Below are 21540 nucleotides of genomic sequence, written 5' to 3'. Positions count from 1 at the left end.
TAAGTACGCAGTATAATAGGTAAAATAAATAAATAAAGATGCAACTATGAGCCTGCTTTGACTGCACTGACTGGAGCGTCTTCGAGGCTGCTGCTTCAGACCTGGATGAACTCACTGACACTGTGACATCCTACATCAGTTTTTGTGAGCACATGTGTGTGCAGACCAAAACCTTCTGAACATTTAACAACAACAAGCCATGGTTCACTGCTGAGCTGAGGCAAATATGTCAGGACAAAGAAGAAGCCTACAGGAGTGGTGATCGGGACTGGTACAAGCAGGCCAGGAATAAGCTGACAAAGGACATCAAGGCTGCAAAGAGGACCTACACTGCAAAGTTGAAGGACCAGTTTTCTGCCAACAACTCTACTGCAGTTTGGATAGGCCTGCAGACCATCACAAACTACCGGAGACCATCCCCTGCCCCTCAGACAGTTACCACCTGGCTGAGGAGCTTAACGACTTTTACTCAAGGTTTGAAAGAAGTACACCTTCCCCCTCAGCCACCATTTCCATCACACAGGATCGACCTGCAATCCTAACCTCCCCCACAGCTGCCATCTCATCTGCACTGGGGACCTGTGAACGAGATGTGCGGCAACAGTTCCAAAACCAGAAGATCATATAGCTCCAGGACCCGATGGAGTCTCTCCCTCTTGCCTGAAAGTCTGTGCTGACCAGCTGGCTCCCATCTTCACCAGGATCTTCAACAGCTCCCTGGAGATGTGTGTGGTCCCTGCTTGTCTCAAACTCTCCACCATCATCCCTGTCCCTAAGAAGTCCCCAGTCACAGGATTAAATGACTACAGACCAGCCGCCCTGTTCATGAAAACTTTTGAACGACTGGTGCTGAACCACCTGAAGGTCATCACGGACCCTCTGCTTAACCCCCTGCAGTTTGCCTACAGAGCAAACAGGTCAGGGGATGACGCAGACAACATGCCTCTCCACTACATCCTGCACCACCTTGACTCTGCAGACACGTATGCACAGGTCCTATTTTTGGACTTTAGCTCTGCATTTAATGCCATCGTCCCAGAGCTTCACCACCACAAACTGTCCCAGCTCACCATGCCTCTCCCCACCTGTCAGTGAGTCACCAGTTTCCTGACTAACAAGAGGCAGCAGGTGAAACCGGGACGCTTCACATCCAGCACCCGGATCCTTAACACTGGCGCCCCCCAGGGGTGTGTTCTCTCCCCTCTGCTCTTCTCCCTCTACACCAGGGGTGGGAACACACGGCTCTCGACCAATCAGCATGCGGCTCTTTGCAGCTCATCATATTTTCTTTATACTGTGCCTCATTTCATAGTTTTTCCCTCTTAAACCACACTCGAATCCATCAGAGGGTATTAAAAACAAATAATAATAAAAGTAATTTAGCAGTGTGTGTGTTTTGATGTTGCTCCCGACACGTAAGTGACCGCCAATCATTTGCGCGGGTTACGCCCAATGCTGGAAAAAATAAGTAAACATTTGATGTGTGTGCAGACTTTTACCCCCATGTCAAAATGGCTTAATTCAGAGTATAAAGATAAACACAGGACATTTCTGGAAGAATGGAAAGATTCTCACTATTTTACTGAATGGAATGGCAAGTCACTATGTTTATTATTATGAGCTTTTGGAAGCAGTAAAATTGTTCATGGCTGAAAAGAACTAAACGTATCCTGACACAAATAGTCTCTTTTATTAACAAGTTGAAGCTTTTCAAAGTGCACAATCAAAGAGGCCATCGTCCAACATTCCTTCTTTGTGGAGCTCACAGCAGAAAGCTGCAATCAAAATGAATAAAGTGCAGTATGTGACACTGCTTGCGCAACTGGACGGAAACTTTACTTTGCGGTTTGAGGAGCTGCAGCAGAAACGACCGCAGATTACTTTTCTCATCGACCCTTTAATGCAGAGACTCACTGCCTGAGATCCTCGCTTGTCACTGATGAGGCAGCGAGCGAACTGGAGATGACTGAGCTGAAATCTCTTTGAAAGAAGTCCTGTTACGTTGTGGAGAATGGAAAAGTCCCCGTGTGTAAAAGAGCTGCTCTCAAGCTGCTGTCGATGTTCTCCTCAATATTTGTCTGCCATTCCCTATTTATTACCTTGAAACACGTGAAATCAAGGGATCGGTCCGTTCTGAGGAACTCCTCAGAGAGGCTACAACTGAATATAAACCTGATCTGCAGAGGATTACTAGAAACAAGAGATGCCAGAAATCCCACTGAGATCATCATCCCATCACTCCAGCAAGGTAAGGAATTCTGAGATGTAGTTATGAAAACACACCTGCCTGAGCATGCTTGTGTGAATATTTTAATATTCCATCAATTATCAGTTTTTCATGCAAAATCTGAAATGTAATGTGTTTAATGTGTTTAATGAATTACTTAGACAGCAGAAGGATGCTCTGTCCAGATGTTTGTGTTTTTGTTGGTGTAAGGGTCATTAAAAGAGGAATATTGATGAGACAAAGAATTAAATGCTGTTGGATGAATGGTGAAATATTCAGTTTTTAATCATAAATCTGACTTTAGAGGAGTCAGTGCCTCACCAGCCATCAACCTCACTGCCCGTCACAGAGAAAAGAGTGAGATAGAATGTGTGTGTGAGATGAGAGAGAGGTGCCTGTGTGTGTGGAAGGGGTACTTGACCTCCAGGATAGTCGCAGTGTTAACTCTGGCTAAGCAGCATTTGATGTGTGTATTGAGGGTGGACACTCTCCTTGAAATAAACACAAGTACAATACTTGCTGTTGTGTTGTAGGGAGAGGAGTGTGTTATGGAAAATAATATGGCTTTAATTGCTTGTTTGTGTGTACGTCTTGGCAGGTCAGTGTGTGGTGTGGCTTTTTGACTCTCACTGTGAAAAACTTTGGCTCTTGGTGTCAAAATTGTTCGCCACCCCTGCTCCACACCAATGACTGCAGATCAGGAGCCCCCTCTGTGAAACTCTTGAAGTTTGCAGACAACACCACAGTCATTGGGCTCATCCGGGTGATGAGACTGCATACAGAGGAAAAGTGTAGAGGCTAGTCCTCTGGTGCAGCAAGAACCACCTGGAGTTGAACCCACTTAAAATGGTGGAGATGACAGTGGACTTCAGGAGGAACCCCCCCCCTCACAATTTTCAACAGCACTGTACCCTCAACAGACTCACACAGGTTCCTAGGGTCCACCATCTCACGGGACCTTAAGTGGACCGCTCACATTGACTCACTCCGGAAAAAGGCTCAGCAGAGATTGTATTTACTGCGACAACTCAAGAAGTTCAACCTGCCCCAGGAGCTGCTGACCATATTCTAAACGACAATAATCCAAGCTGTCCTGACCACATCCATCACGGTCTGGTTTGGATCAGCAACTAAACACGACAGGAACAGACTACAGAGAATCATCAGATTCCGGTCCAGGGTCAGGAAGCAGGCTGGCAGAACTGCAAAGGACACCAATCATCCTGGACATTGCATTTTTAGCCTTCTCCCCTCAGGGCGGCGCTTTAGGACTATGCGCACCAAAACTACTCGCCACAAGGACAGCTTCTTCCCCCGAGCTGTCACTCTAATGAACTCCTAAATCCAGACCACTCAAGAACACTGAACAAAACTACTGTTGCATTTTTTATTTAGTTATGTTTAAATATTGCAATATCTACCTCATAGTACTTTATTTTTATTATTTATCCTCTCTTGTCTTACTCCTTTAAACTTTTTTCATATCTTTCTAGTTTGCACAAGGGCACAAGACACCGAAGCCAAATTCCTTCTACATGTACTGTATTTGGCCAATAAAGCTGATTCTGATTCTGAAATAAGTGTTTTCTTTTTGTTGACAACGGTAATGTATAAGTCAACAGAGAGAAATCGGTATTTTCTTTCTGTTGAGTTCTACATTATTGGTTTCTTGAGTCAAAAGAATCTATAAACATTTAATTAATTATCTCATTGACATGAACTTGAAATTGAGAATGGGGCATGGGAGGACACACGCACACATTCAAGTTGTTTTTTTTTTCCCTTGCTTCCAGACATTGTCATATACAATATTCCAAGTTGAATAACATAAAATCACCAACAGAGTAAGGACTGGTATTTTTGAGAGGAACACACAAAGAAAAACCAAACAGAAGCCAGGGAACATGAACGTTCTACATAAATATGTCCCTACTGATATTTTAGCCAGACTTTATCATGCATTGTGATGCCACCCACCTTCAGCATCTCATCTGACAGCTTTACTTCATTCCCTCTTTTCCAGCCACCCTCCCAGATATATGTTCCTTTTCTGGATCATGTCATGGCAGGGGTAGTGTCTAGCATTTCAAGCATGCGGCTCAAACAGCACATTTGTCTGGATGAATTAGAGTCTGGAGCTGACTCGTGTGTTAGAGCCCCAGACCATAAATTTGTATGATCTGTGATATTGTGTGAGCTTTTCTTAATGCTTTGGCCTTATTGAGTTGCAGAGCAAGGTCAGTGTCAAATGGGAGGGCACCAGTGATGAGGAAGAATAGAAAGAAGAAGACAGAGCTGAGAAGAGATGGAAGCAAAATACCAATGGGATTAGGCGTTTGAAACCTGTTTGCAGGAGGAAAAACAAAAACTGCCCACCTTTGTTGATGCACTATTCATCCATCGGCTTTATCTTTTGGCTTCTAATTTCTTTTCTTCTTTTTCTTTCTCATTCATGATTGAGTTTTTGTGCAGATTTGGACAAAAGAACAACATGGAAAGATATCAGAGCTTCAGCATTTTCTCAAGCAGTTTCAACAGCTGATGCTTACAGTAGATCACAATTAAGAAATCTTTGACCTCACGTCTGGATTCAGTCATTATAGTTAACTTTAGTGTGTAATATTTCAAATGTTTCTTGCATTTCTTACATAACTTGTCACTTCTTGTTTTGTCTTGTCAAACCATATCATCACGTCTTTCCTGTCATTTTGCAGTAGCACTTGCATCAAATCAGATAAATCCTGGCTCCCCCAAAACTTTCCCACATGACATTGTGGGAGATGTAGGAGGGGCAAACAAAACTGGTTTGTAATGTGTATAGATTTTTTGAAGCAAGGTAAAATGTTCTGCAAGTGTAGAAGTTTAAGATCGAACACCCCAGACACCCTATATACCTTCTTTGAGGTAAACATTTTATGGAGTTGTTTTTATATATATAGGTAATAAAAAGCTATATATACCAGTCGACACTTTGACACTCATGAATGGGGTCGAAGTTGAACAGGGAATCCTTCGATCAGAGCGGGACTGCTCAGCAGCCCCACATTACAAATGCACATTAATCATCCAGTTAGTTCTGTTAGTTTCTGCCAAGCTTCTCTCTGGTCTCATTTTGACTGAAAACTCTATAACCATGACAGCGAGGACTATCCAATGATGATGATGTGGCCGGATCTGGTTTGGAAGGTGAGTTTGAATGGACACAAGATAAACCCACTGTACCCACTTTGGGCAGCGGTGGCTCAGGTGGTTGAGCAAGTGGGTCAATGATTGTAGAAATCAAAGTTTACAACTTAACACAATGTGAAAGCACATTCTGTGTGTCACACATATCATATTTTCCACATTATAAGGAAGTACCAAATTATAAGGTGCATAGTCAATGAATGGTCTATTTTTGAACTTGTCATACATGGGGCACACTGATCTATAAGGTGCATTAAGCGAGACAATGGAGTCTTTAAAATGTGCCTTATAGTGCGAAAAATACAATAATGAACACAGGACTTCAGTCTTAGTCATGCCATCTGAATTCAGGAAGCAGACAGTCTAGTTCATGTTTTTATTGTACACATAAGCACTACTTTTGATTTTTAAAACACATTTTATTCAGATTCAAACATCCTTATAAATACAGGTGTTGTCACTGTAAAAATACTTATTTCTCAGTGCATTTAGAGAAAAAAAAAGATTTACCAGCTGTTTAGTAAAGCACACCTCCACAGAGCTTATAAGATAATATGGCGCTAACAGGCCGCACTAAATCAAATATATGTGATAACAGCCTCGATTAGGCTGCTGGACCTTTCCTCTGACGCTCACATTACATAGATCACCAGTAATGAACTTCCAACCCCATTTACACTTTCTCTCTCCCCAGGACATCAAGTCAGAGCACTGCCACCAAGATGACCCAGAAATCCAGCTAAATACCAGCTTCTCAGCCCTTCTGCAATGATTAAACGAGGGTGGTATTCACAATAGAACCCAAGTGTCTCAACTCAGCTCAATTAGGCCTGTATACAGCGAAGAAGTTGTCAGAATAAATGTCGCTCTACAGTTTTCATTGGTAATTACCTCCCTTCCAGTGTAACAAGGGCCCTATTTGGGGGAAAGAGGTTAGAGCAGGGGAAAGCTTAAGTTTCTCTATCTGATTCTGCAACTTTCCAAATGCAGTCAATGTCAGGAATGGCAGAGGGCACACATATTGGAGAATTCTGCTTTTGTGCCAAATGTCAGCGCTTAACCTTAAGAATGAACTTTTGATTATCAATCAATTGGTGACATTTGAATAAATCTTATAGAATCCTATATTGTTGGCTTTCTAAGCAAAAAAGAATGTAGTGGCGAAGAGACCTCACCTCCTGTATCTGCAACTGTCTAAGCATGTGTAATCCCATTTCAATACTTTTGTTTTTACATCAATTCATGATAAAAGTATATCTTCTTGTTTAAGATCTCAGTTAGGACCAATGGGGCAATATTTTGGCCACAAAATAGAGCAAAAAGGGCAATATTAGGTAGGTCTGTTATTTCACAGGTTCTATGTTCTTTCTTTTGCCGTTTACTGTGTTGCTTATTTTAAAAGAGGCTTCTTTCCATTCACATAGAAAGAAACCTTTACCTCATCACTGCCTTTGTTGTGAGTTATGATGAAATTCAAAACTTTCATTATTTGTTGTCTAGTCTACTGCGGGAACGATCAAAAGCATTTCCAGGCCATCTCGGAGACAGCCTCTCCAACATTTCCTGGGTCTTAATCTGGAGCACTGGCATACCCCCTCAAGGAGGCATCCAGGAGGCGCCTAAAAGAGATTCCTAACCCACCATAAATGTCTTCTCTTGATGGGTTTGAGCAGTGGCCCTAATATTGTCCTTTCTTCCTGAAGAATATCTTAAGATACATCATCTCCTCAGCTGGCCTCGGGAGCCACCCCAGTGCATACTGAAGGTCACTCATATGTAAATGTGCTGCTTTACTTTAGATCATCATTCAGTTACATGACCTACTTTTAATAAAACCTTGACAGTCAGATAAAAAACAACCATCATATTCCTTTAAAATAATCAGATGAAATGAACATAATATGGTGGACAAGATGTTTGAATCATGTGGCAGGAAAAAAAGCTACTTCTAAAACATTTATAGTTGTCTTTAATATTTTTTTATTTGTTAATAATCTGTGTCACTGTTGTATGGCAAGGTCTAAGATGTCTGACAATACTTCAATGATTATTTTCAGATTGCTAAGTAGCAAAATTGGTCAATCACAAACATATACAGATTTCTATAGCACACATGCTGAATGCTGCATTAGAGGAGACGTCTGCACTGTTCATCTACTCACAATCTGTTATTAAGGCTTGATTACTAGAAGCAGAGTATTGCTATTCAACCTTACATCCTATGGACGCACTGTAGGAAGTACTTATAATTGCCTACCTTCTTCTTTTTCCCTTCTTTTTAGTGCTTACATATATTTCTCAGGCACTCAAATCAACTATGATCACGTAGGTAATTTTTCTTTTGTAGCAACAAATATTTAAAAAAGTATGAAAAAAAACAGATAAAAAACTGCATTATCTCCATGTTTAGAACATTGAACTAAACAAACACATACTTTTCCTTTACTGAATTAGCAGATACTTTCAGCTGAAACTTCTGTAACAGAAAATAGAATGCAAAAAGGAACTCAAAAATTAAGCATCTGAGAAAATTCCCTCAAACAAAGTACTGCTTTGTTTTTGTTCATTGTGTTTTTTACAACTGTTATTCAGAATCTGCAGAGTCTAAAGTTTATTTAAGATGAAAAAATAAACTGGTTGCATTTCATGACACTGATAAAAAAATTGCTGACAGGAACTGGTGTCGTCAGAGCCTAAATGCAGGAGACCACGCACGGAAGCAGAAATTAAAACATGCATTAAATAAACTAAAACATTACTAAAAGCACGGAGAAACAAAAAAGGTGGCAAAGCAGAACACATGACCTGACAAAGAAAAACTGAAAAGTAGACACCTAAATACACTGAGGATAATTGACAGAAATGAAAACAGATGGGGATGATCAATATGAACCTGGAGTGACTGACAGGGGAACAACTAAAAACATTGAAAGAACCAAGGAAATAAGACTGACAGCCATATCCAAGAGCAAAATCCTCACATTTGCTCAAGCATTTTCTTCATAAGACACCAATTCAACTTAATATTCTCTATGATTTCCAACACCCATTCCTGTAAAAATGGATTTATTCAGCTAATTGTGTTATTTAATCCAAATACACTAAAATAACGGTCTAAAATGTCCATAGAAATAATAAAACAAGCATATCCAACTCATTTGTAGCACAAATTGATGACATAGACTTTCCATTTTTAGTTTATAAAACTTAAAAATAAAACACAAATTTGGGTGAGTTCATATACCACAATCCGGAGTCAAGGACACGCATGTAAACACACAATCTAAGCGTGGTGCGTAAGAAAGAGCCGATCGGAGGTGCTGGAGCTGGGAAGGTGTTCAGCACCACGGACAGCGCCACGCATCGTCAAACAGCAGCGCGGCACTTGGAGGAGCTCCCGAAAGTTGAAGAAGGACCTCTGAGCGCAGCGGGGCTGCGCAGCGCTCCCAAAGACGCACGGCTGACGTCCGACTCGTTTCCATGCCGCTCTCTTCCTTCCACACACGCGAACGCGCGCAGCCCAACAGAACACGTCAGCTGCTGGAGAGCGGCTAACAGTGATTTAAATGCGGGCAGAGAGGGAAGGTGTCTGCTTGAGATAAGAGCGACTCTGGGAAGAGTGAGTCTCAGACTGCCACACGGTGGAGCAAAACCCGACAAAACTTTTTTTTTATTTTTTGCCAAATCCCCCCCTCCGTCGAAAAAAAAAACCCATCACCCTATCACAAACTAAAATAGAAAGTTTTGAAATCCCCCTATAACAATTTATCATGTTTGATTCTTTTGGTTGACTTGTCTTTTTCCAAACAAGTTCCAGCAACTCTTTTTTATACTGTTGTTGTTTTTTGTATTTATTTTTCTAAAAAAGAGAGAAAAAGAAAAGAAAAAAATGTAGAGGCCGTGGCCTCCCGCTGTGCCACCGCAGTGACACGGACTGCCATGCTGGTGTCCAACGTGAGCCTGGGCGGCTGTGCGGAGTTCAACAGCGCTCTGTGCGCCGGAGCCGGGGAAGAGCACCTGGGGGGCGGTTCATACAGGACCACCCTCACCCCGACAGGACACCTGATCGTAGCTGTGTGCCTCGGCTTTATCGGCACTTTCGGACTGGTCAACAACCTGCTGGTGCTCGTGCTCTTCTGCCGTTACAAGATACTGCGGTCTCCCATCAACCTGCTGCTGATTAACATTTCCATCAGCGACCTGCTCGTGTGCGTGCTCGGGACTCCGTTCAGCTTCGCGGCCAGCACGCAGGGAAGGTGGCTCATAGGGGAAGGGGGCTGCGTGTGGTACGGTTTCGCCAACTCCCTTTGCGGTGAGTACAAATGCGTCTCTTGTTTTTGCGCGTTTTTGTTGGATTTCTGTGCCGGTTGGGTACGTTGATTAGCTCCAGTCCAGCTCCATCGCTCCATGGCGGTCGAGGTTTGGGATGCGGGTGAGCGCTGCGCGGAGCCTCACCATTCGTTTCCACGATATGATAAAGCTTGTCTTGTGGCTCGCTTATGGTAAATATCCGCGTGGGGACGCGCACTTTGCACGAAAGTTAGTGAGATATAACCTGAAGATCTTTGCAGCTCAGTTTCTGAGTTCATGCTGGTCTCATGCGCACACCTAGAAAACCAAAACCTATCAGAGTTATTTATTAGTTCGATCAGTTTCATGTCAGGACTTGATCTTTTTTTGTTTTTTTAATGAATTCGATTGGAGTTTATAGTATCATATAATTCGTCCCTTAAGTCGACCAATCATAGAGTAATCCACTACCACAAAGCTGTGGTGGTGTGTCCATGAGTGGATGCTTGGTTCCGATCCATAACAGTTGTGTGGCACATTGCGCAGGCATTATCTCCTAATGGAGCTGCATTACAGATTGTTAAATCACATCTTTGCGCAGTTATGGAAGCATGCGGCGCTGCTTCCTCATTTGTTAAAAGTCTGAGCTGCAGGTTCTGTGCGCAGAACCGTCTTGTGTCCTCTGTTATAAATTTAATGTCCGCTAAAAGCTCATTGCTGTAGAAGTTGATACCAGTGGCAAAGAAAGCCAGCTCTCCGATAGTTAGGGGGACTGTTGCACCATTTGATCAGGCTGCGGCACATGCGTTTGCGCAAAAAAAGTCAATCACCGTTAAGGGGAAGCCATTACCTATGTCCTGGAGGGGTAGTTCCCATTTATGTGGACCAAAATCACGAAATCACCTACATGTGAAGACATACAAAGGAAAAATAAAGGTAGACTAAACCACAAGGGAAAATTGTGGATTATTTAGTACAAAAAAATGTTTTTTTTTTCTCTGAAAAGCAAGAAATAACTATTTTCACAACAAAAAGTAATGTATGCTTTTTTTTTTGTCTTCAAAACACAAAATAAAGTTGTATTTCTTTGTGATTAAATCGACTCAAAAGAACCTTAAATTATTCTAATCTTCTACTTCAATTTGGGGGTCACTTGTAGGGCAATTTATGAGACGGGTGGCTAGTCCATAACAGTCTTTTTTTTACATACTCACTCTTTTTCTAAATTGCACATGCAGCTGTTAGTCATAAATAAATGCTAGAAGGCATTTTAAAAATCTAAACTCATTGCAAGTAAGTAGAAAGTACATAAAAAGGGTATAAAGTATAAATGTTTGCCTTTGGTCAATACTACTTGGAAAACATTCATACTACTGAAAATACAAAGACTGGTGTGAATTAAAGCGTAGAAAGGATGTGACTTAGCTGATTCAGGGGAAAAGCGAAGATGCTGCAGTGTATTTTTTACCCAAAAGAAAACTTGGAGAACAAATAGAAAAGAGGTCCAATTTCTGGGGGGAGAAAGATGCCGTTAAACTCTATATTGCTTTGGGAAGGGATGACCTGCACAGATCTTTATTGCAACACTGCAGCAAAAGAAGCCTCACACCGACGACACTGTTTCATCAAGTGTATTGTGTACAAGTTGTGTTTTCCACTATATTTGTCAGCTTGTGCAACATTCTCTCTTCACATAGATAGATAAACTCAAATGATTAAGAGTCAGGCTATGTTAAAGGTTTCTGACTCCTTTGACCTTTTCTTAGAAACCACCAGTCATGAAAATCTCTGGGACATTGCCTACAAGTTTGGCAATATTTCATAGTCTGTCATATAGTTTAGGAAAAAAATGTATTCAAATCAAACTAGGAAAACATTCATTCATCCTTTTCATTTTTCAAAGCTTAAATTGAGACATGTAAATATCAGTTTTTGAACACAAAAGTCAAAAAGAAACTTTTCTGTGGGGGAAAAATGTGACAAGAAGAAACCAATTAAGCACAGTAGTGGTCTGATCATGGTTTGGTAATTTGTTGTAACTTGCTGAACAGGTACTGTTTCACAGCAGCGTTGAGGAAAGATTTAAATTAGTCATAGACCAAAATTGAATGCCTTTAGGCTCGAAGTCTTACAGAACCCCCTAAGTTTCCTGCTTTAAGCACTATCCAAAACATTTAGACAGAAAAGAAACACAAATGTTTCAGAATATTGAAAAAAAGGCAGTCACTAAAAAAAAGCATTTCAAGGTATGGTATTTGCCCAAGGGGGGGTTTTAAACTGACTATGCACGAGTGTTTGTCTTAAGTCAAATTGTTCTTTGCTGTTATAAAACTCTGAATGATAAAACATCTAAACTGAGAAAAAATATGTATATGTATATATAGCTAAATGAAATTACATTATTATTATTTTTATTATTATGTATTATGTGGGATGGACAATTTTTGATATAATTTTATCACGGAAATAATTTATCAATGTCAGTACAGATTTAGAAGTCCTCAAGTTCATTGGTCCCTAAAAAAGAAGCAACTTTGACAGGTTTAAAAAAAAAAAAGTCATGATGTGAAGTGAAAATGAAAGCCGGGATTATCTTCAGATATTTAAAATTGACTGCATGTTCTCTGCTTGCCGTAGTTTTTCATTGATGACATTAGTATAAAAGGTCTTATAAATCTTTCAGAGCATGGATCCCCCTCACATTCAAGTTGAGTGCATCTTAACTCCCTAATGTTTAAAGACTTGCCGTAAGGAAAGCAGATGCTGAAACCAGTCAACTCTAAAGCAATACATCTGGGCTTTTGAGAGGTGTTGTCGTTTTAAAAAAAAAAATGTATTTTAGGTTTCATGCGCTGATTTGCTGAAGAGTTTGAGTTTTTTCTTTCATAACCGCCATGAAAACCTTGAGACATTGGAAAAGATGCAAAGGAAAAAGATATGACAGAAAAGTATGGGGTTAGATTACTGTCAAAATGAAACATATGATCATAGACAAAGTTGTCAACATTGAAAAAAATACACTTAGTTTTATTTCTTTGACTACGCCTTTTCTTTGTCTTGAAAATAACATTTCCTCTGTAAATTAATGACAAAAATACGTTGCAGGGTTACAACCATATACATCAAGTCATGAAACATTGATTCAATAAAGAGCGCATGCCTATTGAGGCTTATTCTTTTTTTTTTAATCAATGCATTTAATTATTTCTGTTATGAGTTTGAAATATCTGTATGTTTTTCTTTTTTTGTTTTGTCTACAATTGATGCTTAAAATGATAAACTGAGATCAAATCAACAGAATTGAACTTAACTGATGCCAGGGAAAGTTTTTTGTTACCATAACTGTTTAAATAAGTAAGATATAATAATAACAGCATCCTCCATCTCTTTTCCAGTGGCATTTTGCCAAGCGACAACCGCTGATTGTGTAGACAATGCACCCGCAAACATTTCAGAACCAGAAGTGGTGGGAAATGGTCCCAAATAGGAGTAGCAGACATGGAAATACATTTATTTAGTGTACGTAGCACAAGCATTAAATCGATGCTTCATGACTTAATATACATGCCTAGGACCTCACCACTGATTTTTTTGACAGTAATGTAACCCTTGTGCTATTTTAGATGACCCCACCCTTACATTGACGTGTTCTTCCTACCATGACAAAGGTGGATAAAGGTGGAAAGATTTCATGTAATCCATGGATACCAGCAAGGTTCACAAATTATTGAAGAAAAAAGGTTCAACACACTGTTTAGTGGGTCTAGATGACCCAACTCCCTACGTGCCTAGGATAGCACAAGGGCTAAATGGGTAAAGTAATTTGTATTCAAAGCAAAGAAAAGTCCTATCCAAAGAAGACATATGAAGCATAAAACCAAATGTTACATTTAGCTTTAGTAAAATTATTTTTTTTTTTTTGCTATAGAAACGTATTAAATGTCACGTTTTATAACTTGTAGCAGAATTGTGTCTCACTTTCACTTTAAAAGTTTTCTGAAAAGGGATCCCTACGTTTCAGTTTGAAAGGAAGGAGCTGAAAAGAAAAACAAAGCAACCCTTAGTCACTCTTTTTACTGAAGCTGCTCTCTCACTAACTCAAGTGCACTCAGTTTAGGTGCCATCTCAAAATAAGCAACGCTGACATCCACAAGGAGCCAATTAATTAAAATATGTCTGACAAAACTCTGGCTTCTGCAAAAGTGACAGAGCAGCAAGACAGGAGGGGAGTTTGTGTATGAGAGGGAGAAACGGAGAGAGAATGATTGCTGGCAGACATCATTAGAGTCTCCATTGGTTATGGACAAGTAATCCCTCAATGGGCTCGTAAAACAGAGTGAAAGCGTGAGGGAGGGTCAGAGGAAGGAAAAGTGAAATAGACTGGCTGAATTATGTTCACAGCCACTTTGACAGTGTGACTCTGCTGTCTTCAGTAGATCTCTGCAGCTTCTTTTCTGCCTTCAAATTAAAGAGGCAACTTTGTCAGTGACAAAAGACTGTATTCTGCTGGCGGAAAGGCGGCATATTCCCTTCACAAATCGATTTCTGCTCTTTTACTTCCAGCCTCCCGCTTTGAGACTCCTACATGACGCAATTTCAAATTTCGACTTAATGCCAAAATCTTGGTTGATGACAATTTGTGGAGACTGTTAGGTGGCTCAGCAGGCATGCTCTTATCCTTTTTTTTCTTTCTCGCCTCCCAACACCCATTTAGCTGCTTTACCTACCCGCTTCCCCTTTTTTTCTTTTTCTTTTTTATACATTTCCTTCTCTTTGTCGTTTTCATCAAATTTTCCTGCCTTCTGCATAACCACAGAGGAAGAGGACAGGAGCGTCTTTTTTGCTCTCTGACACCAGCCTACGTGTCCTTGCTTGCTGCAGGGCGCCTTCTGCCGCAAGTGGTCTCCGCACACCATCACTGGAATAACCTTGCTGAGCCCACGCACAGCATTTCGAAGTCAGACGCTCTCCCTCTACAGGAGGATATGCTCGGCAGAGAGGAAAGGAATTGCATATGAATGTAAATCATGGCGGCACAAGCAACACCTGGCCTGAGTGATGTTAATTTGCTTTGACGGTATGTCAGGTCTCAGCTGGGAAGAAAGAGAACAGAAAAATGGTGCTCTGCTACAAAGGTCAGAATAAGCAATGAACTGAAATAATAAAAGATTAATTAACAGTCTTGTAGATGTGAAATCAAAATCTGTTTCATGGATTTTACACATCTGGTTGGAGTGTTGAAAATTACTAGATGTATAAGTAATCACCTTTAACGCTTTTTCTGTGTGTTCACAATAGTTTTGTTCCATTTTGATAAGAAAATATCACTTGAGTTTTTTCAAATAGTTGTTTACTGGACTTGCAAAACACATTTTTTTTAAATACATGAATAGATTAGAAGATATTTTAAATTGAAATGTTAGATTTAGCGCTGAAGAGGTTCAATCATTTCAAACGGTCATTGAGCCCCAAATAAGTATCAGCTGCAAAGTGTGACCAGAAAAGTACAGCGCTCATCAGACGGGTGGATGTCATAAACGTTGTGCTGAAGTCATTATTTCTGTATTTAAAGGGATGAGTCTTTATTAAGAATAACAAGTGGTGGCGAGTTTTGGGAACAGAGGGTTTCAGTGGCATAATGACTCCCAGGATTTAGTGCTGCTGGTAAACTGAGGCAAATTTGAAAAGTGATTTATTTGGTCTGTCACTCAAAGCTGAGTAACAGAGATTGGAGACATGTCTATGAATCCATCACCTTCAGGATTTAGCACAGCACACGGTCCCAGTTAAGGGACAGGTGCATGAAGAATTCATGTCCATGGAGACTAGGGACACAAACCGGCATTCAACACAATCTCATTTTTTTATGCCATAAAAAGAGGTAATTCCAGAAAAATTAACACATGTGTGCTTATTTCTTAATGATTTTTTAAAATATGTATTGCAGTCCTATGCGTAACTCATTTAAAAATAATTTCTTACATTAACGTGTTACTTTTAGCTGTGAGAAAGTAAGGAAGTACCATAAAATATTTAGTTATATTCATGGTAGTAAAGGTAAATCTTGTAATTGAACAGATTCGCTGTCCTAACTATAGCAGTTACAAAAGCAAAACCTCTATTTTCTGATTTAAAAAAAGTCACTGAGTTTTTTTTTATAATAATTCGTTTGACTTAAATGACTAATCCAGCTGTCTGTCCAATGTTGGCCAAAGTCATTACGTAGCACTATTTTGTTTTAGTACTTGTGTGGTTCTTTATTGGTTGTTGTTTTTTCTTCTTTTTTTTTCATCACAATGCAATGTTTTAAGTTTGTTCTTGGGCTCTATATGTACAAACCCTGCGATCATTGAATGGATGCTGAAGGTTCAACTAGTAGAACATTTGACTGGTTAAATGCCAAACAGCTGAACTTTGACCAATCAGGGACTTGGATTTGGCAGTGACTTATGAGGAGGATAATTTTCAAAACACAGAAGTAAAAAGGGAAATGCATTGCAGTAGAATTGCTGGAATTCTATGACACCAAGTCTTCCATAAATCAGAATAGAGCTGTGAAAAAAAAGTCTGGAGCAAGATTTAGAGTTTTGCACCAAGCCTCTTCCAACTGTAGGTGGCGGACAAAAGTTGGGATCAGTAAAAACACAAAAGTGGTAGAAGCCCCTCCCTACCGCTCTCTGTTTGTCCGGTGTGAACACTGTATGTTAAAACTGGGCTCATGAAACCACGTAAAGCATGTTCTTGAATGCACAACACATGCCCTGTGTGTAAGTAGCTCAAGGGGTTTATTGACAGGAGTTTCCTCCAGCCCACCTGACAGTGTGCTGAGAACAGCCCATTGGGTGGACTGGTCCACTCATCTGCCAATCACACAAAAAACATACACTCTTTACAATGCGCAAATTAGAGGACTTATAAAATTTTTAAAGGTGGCTCAAGTTCCTTTTGTGAGTACAGATACGGTAAATTAATTTGATCTAAAATTAGGCTATGCACTGATGACCACGACTACACGACTGGACGCAGAATCTCATGTCACACTGTGTTATGTGGAAGCATCAGTCTGCCATCTGTTAACTGAACCGAACATTTGGCTGCATCTTCTTTTTGGTTGGCTGTAAAACTAATAAAGCGGAACACAGTTGGAAAAGTGAGAGACAAACTGTACAAAAAACAAATTGAGAGAAAGTGAAACAGAGGATTTTATAGTATGCAGGACTGATGGAACACGTGTGCTCACTAACAATAAAGCAAAGTTTTCAACCCTTAAAAATGCACAAACAATCATACTTAATTAAAAGTTGCACTATAAAGGCTTAAAACTGATATATTTTTCCAACTCATTCCCATACTTTCCAAATTCCTTAAAATATTGAGTTTAGTTGCAAAATAATGACAATGTGTCTCTGTTAACTTATTGGTCTGTTAGTGGTCTGTTATACTTTGTTAGTTCGTTTTTGTGCCTATTGGTATATCACCTAAAACTTTTCAAGTCAAAGTAGTAAGGACTTCAAGAGGACCTTCTCAGGGAAGTCCTTTAAACCTTGTGCTATCTTAGATGACCCCACCCTTACATTGACGTGTTCTCCCTACCATGACAAAGGTGGATAAAGGTGGAAAGATTTCATGTAATCCATGGACACCAGTGAAGATCATAAATCATTGAAGAAAAAAGGTTCAGCGCACTGTCTAGTGGGTCTAGATGACCCAACTCCCAATGTTAAAGTGCCTAGTATAGCACAAGGGTTAATAGGGTGTCACCCTTTTTGGTTTTCCTCACCCAACTGTAGAACATTTAACCCTTGTGCTCATTTAAGATAGAACAAGGGTTAAGCTTTGAGAGCTGTGTTGCCGGAAATGTGCTCTAGCTGGAAAAGACATAAAGCTTGAAGAAGTAAACTGCACTCACTCCCACTATCGCGCATTATAAAATTCAGTATAATTATTCATTTTTTTCAACTTTGGTATGATTTGCCCCACAACAAACTGGCGACCTGTTTGTGGGGTGTCCCGCCTTCGTCCAACAATAGTTGGGGGTGGCTCCAGTGACTCCCAAAGGGGCTTCAGCAGGTTTTAAAGAAGGATAGATGAATGTGATTTGTACTTTTTCAAGTTTACGCTTTGAGTTTCCAGCACAGTGGTCAGTCTTTTCTAGATTTTTTTTACGCGACACTGTAGTGAACCGCATCAGGGTTCACTAGCAAGCAAATCAAGACCCTTATTTGTAAATACAATATTTTAAATAAAAATAACTCAAAATTAGGCTATTCACAGAAATGATTAAGCCTTATAAAAACTAGATTAATTATATTAACTAATTACAGGTCATGAATACTTTATCACACAAAAGATTTATCACAAAGAAACTAAAAAAGAAGGTAGAGGCAGAAATATAATATCTATATGCAGAATAGTGAAGTACTGTATTAATGAAGGATGTCACAAGAGTCAAAGTTTACCAGGTCTTGCACTTGAGTTGACGGAATTAAATTACAGCCAAAACTGAGTCAACTCCAACACTTTGGAAAGTATTTTATTGTTTTTAAGTTGGAGACAGAACTGCAACTGCAACTGCAATACATTGCAGCTCTAAAGCAAAGTTTGATACTTTTGGGGAAAAAGGACAGCAAAGAGACAAAAACACAATTCAAAACCTGTTCTGGGTTGATTTCTATGCGTCAGCTCAGATCAAACAGAAACACAAGTGGGTTGTTGTAAAACTGTGTTGACTCTGTAATAATGCGGCACCAGAGCTAATAGAAGCCTCAAGCTAATCAGTCTGTGAAGGAAAAACATTATGAGCTCAATATTTTATGGCAAACAGACGAGTAAAACACTTTGTGTCACTGAAACTTTGCAGGCAGAGGTCTTTGGAGTTTACTCAGGTTGCTGCAAATATACACAGTCAAAGAAACATGATCCGTGCAACAGTAAATATGTTTCCATTTCATTGAAATACCTCTTACTATTTTCCCCAGCTACCGTTCTGCCTTTGCTTTTTACCTTACTGCATGTATGTTGTTTGATAGACGGTTAAAGGCTTTTGTAGAGAAGTATTCAGATCAGGTCCCCTCAACTGTCCCTGAAAATCAACAGGCTTTACAGACAGCCCCATGGCTCATACCAGTTTCAAAACAAATAGAAAAGAGAATGAAAAGGTCAAGGGGTCAATGTAAACGCTGCTTTCAGGCCTCATATGGCTTAGAAACCCAGAGATATCACAGACAGTATATGCGATCATTGAGCGGTACAAGGAGATAAGGATGCTTCACGAAGTTTATCCTGCACTGCCTTTGTTAGACAGGGGCAGTGGTGCCAGGGCATCTAATTTACAGCCGTAGGCCACAGAATATTAGCTGAAATATCAGATAAAAGGTAATGGTTTCACTCTGCTGCATAGCTCGCTCAGACAGTTACTTCTTGGAACAATATCCTGGCGTCCATGTGAACATATAAACTAGTTGCACTTTTGATTTCAGGGAGAGTTGTGAGGCTTTATATCACAAAGAGAATATAAGCCTTTAGACAAGCAGAGCACTCGTATCTCTGCTTTATGGTCCAATTAAATGGACGACAGACCGAATCTGCGCATGCATTCCAGACAAATGGTGTGTACTCTGTGGTGCACGTTGTGCAAGTGTGTGAATAACACATCCACACAGTAATCTTAGTGCTCTTTTCACCCTGTAGGCATCGTTTCTTTGATCTCCCTGGCTGTTCTCTCCTACGAGCGCTACAGCACCATGATGACCCCCGCTGAGGCAGACTCCTCCAACTACCGCAAAATCTCCCTGGGCATCATCTTGTCTTGGGGTTACTCCCTTCTGTGGACTCTGCCTCCGCTCTTTGGCTGGAGCCATTATGGTCCAGAGGGTCCAGGGACCACCTGCTCGGTCGACTGGACGGCTAAGACGGCCAATAACATATCATATATCATCTGTTTGTTTGTCTTCTGCCTCATTGTGCCCTTCATGGTGATCGTCTTCTGCTACGGAAAGCTACTGTATGCAATCAAACAGGTAAGTGGCAGGCCAATAACTGATCTATTTTCAGATGCTCTTAGATGTCTGTGTCCTTTCTATGACCATTTATCAAATTTTACCAGGGTCAAGACATGCCACCCACTTTTTCTTCACTTTTCTGGCATAAAGAATGTAGTTTATGAGCTGTATCCACTTAATGAAATTAAGCACACATACTGATGTAAAAGTTTTAAGTTTGTAAAACTTTGCAAAAAGATTAGAGCATTTTGAAGGTGCTTTGTTACCAAAACAGATAAAAACTGCTGTCAATAACAGACTGTCTTTATAAGGGCTATATGACTAAAAAGTAGACAGTATGTGTGCAAAGTGGCATGGATTGATGCTGCATTTCAGGAGATGTCAACAAAAAATTGGGAGCTGGAAAGATGATGCGATTTTCCCTAAAAAAAAACTAGGACCGGGTTGCTGCAAAAGCATTAGTCGATTGGACAAATATAGGTGTCTGGAATGGTGGTTTGTAGGGAACCCAAGTATAAGACATGGCTAAAAAAAAGTCATAAAATGAATTCAAACTCAACTGAAACAGGTAAAGGATGCATTCAACTGGACATATTTGGTTTGATTAAAGTGAACTAGAACTTTGTTTCCCTCAATATTCTGGAACAAATTTTCAGTTTAAATGCACAGTGGACCCAGGAACTGCTCTCTGACCCATTTTTCAAGATGGTCTTGGTTTGTTACCAATAACTGAGCTCTGGTTCGCTCTGAGTTTTTCTCAGTCGTAATAGGCTGCATGCTCGGAGCGGAACAAATGCACGGCTATGTCCACCATGGCCGGGTGTTATGACATGTAGCCAGAGTAGGAAGTTAGCAACCATGAGCCATGGACAAACATGGAGCAACGACGAGACACAGCAACTCATTAAAGTGTGGTCAGATGAATACAGGCTCATTAAAACAACTTTTGACGTGATACACATTGCTTCTCACTAACCGCGGTTACATGGACAGAATATCTTGATCGGATCAATGGTCGGATTAAAATTCACCCATGCACATGGGATCAGAAAACCTTTTTCCGATTACAACATGTGCAGTAGTGTTAAAAACTCCCGAAAGAGGAAGTAGGTCCCGTTCTAAACAAACAGCTGCCACAGACATTTATTTTATGCAGCAGCTCGGTAATATACGAGACGATCTTCCAAACGTGCTTTTATTGATGTCATGAATAGTATGAAGCGCCTGTTCGCTCATCATTGTATTTAATCCGTGTGATCAGTGCTGGAAGAAGGGTTAGGACAGGCTATAAACACAGGCTAACAACATTAGCCTGACACAAAATCCTGGACCATGAAACCCTGCAATCTGCATCTTGGCTGCACGTAAATGTCTGGGAATAACATCAGCCTTTATTTTGTCGGGACACGACTGGAAACACAAATCCACGTGATTGTTTGAACCATTCTAAGGACTGAGCGACATTTATTTCTGCTTCCCCAAAACCGCTGCGTGTGCTGGCGGATCCACCTGAGTCCTGGAGCCGCTAACCCAGAGCGGCGGGACGGCTCGCAGTCTGAATTCTCCCACACATAACAAAACAACAAAACGCACATGTAACAAAGCATCCTCCTCCCATCAGACACGAAGTTATTAATCCAGCTCCTCTGCTCACTCGGGTGCCAGTGGCCCGAGTGAGCGTCGGGGGGCACGAAGCGCTCCTTCCCCGGATCTCCCTCATGAGGGGTGAAAGAGAGGGGAGATCCAGCGGGGCGAGAGCGGAGCGGCGCTTTACACCGGGCGTCTGCAGAGCAGCTGGTCGGTCCCGTATGAGCTCCAAAGCTTTCTCTCAGCGAA

At 40.6% G+C, this 21540-nt stretch overlaps 1 protein-coding gene across 1 annotated transcript in view; it reads left to right on the top strand.

The window, feature by feature from the left end:
• The first annotated feature begins 8843 nt into the window (after positions 1-8843).
• Positions 8844-21540, top strand: part of LOC101168518 (vertebrate ancient opsin) — a 105970-nt gene continuing 93273 nt past the window's right edge. The window contains exons 1-2 of the mRNA XM_023965347.1: positions 8844-9725; positions 19394-19722. Coding sequence (XP_023821115.1) covers positions 9353-9725; positions 19394-19722 — 702 coding nt within the window. The 5' untranslated portion in view covers positions 8844-9352. The remainder of the gene's footprint in view (positions 9726-19393; positions 19723-21540) is intronic.

This window comes from Oryzias latipes, chromosome 17 (assembly GCF_002234675.1).
Source record: "Oryzias latipes chromosome 17, ASM223467v1".
Taxonomy (NCBI): Eukaryota; Metazoa; Chordata; class Actinopteri; order Beloniformes; family Adrianichthyidae; genus Oryzias; species Oryzias latipes.
This window is presented reverse-complemented; position numbering and strand designations above follow the sequence as displayed.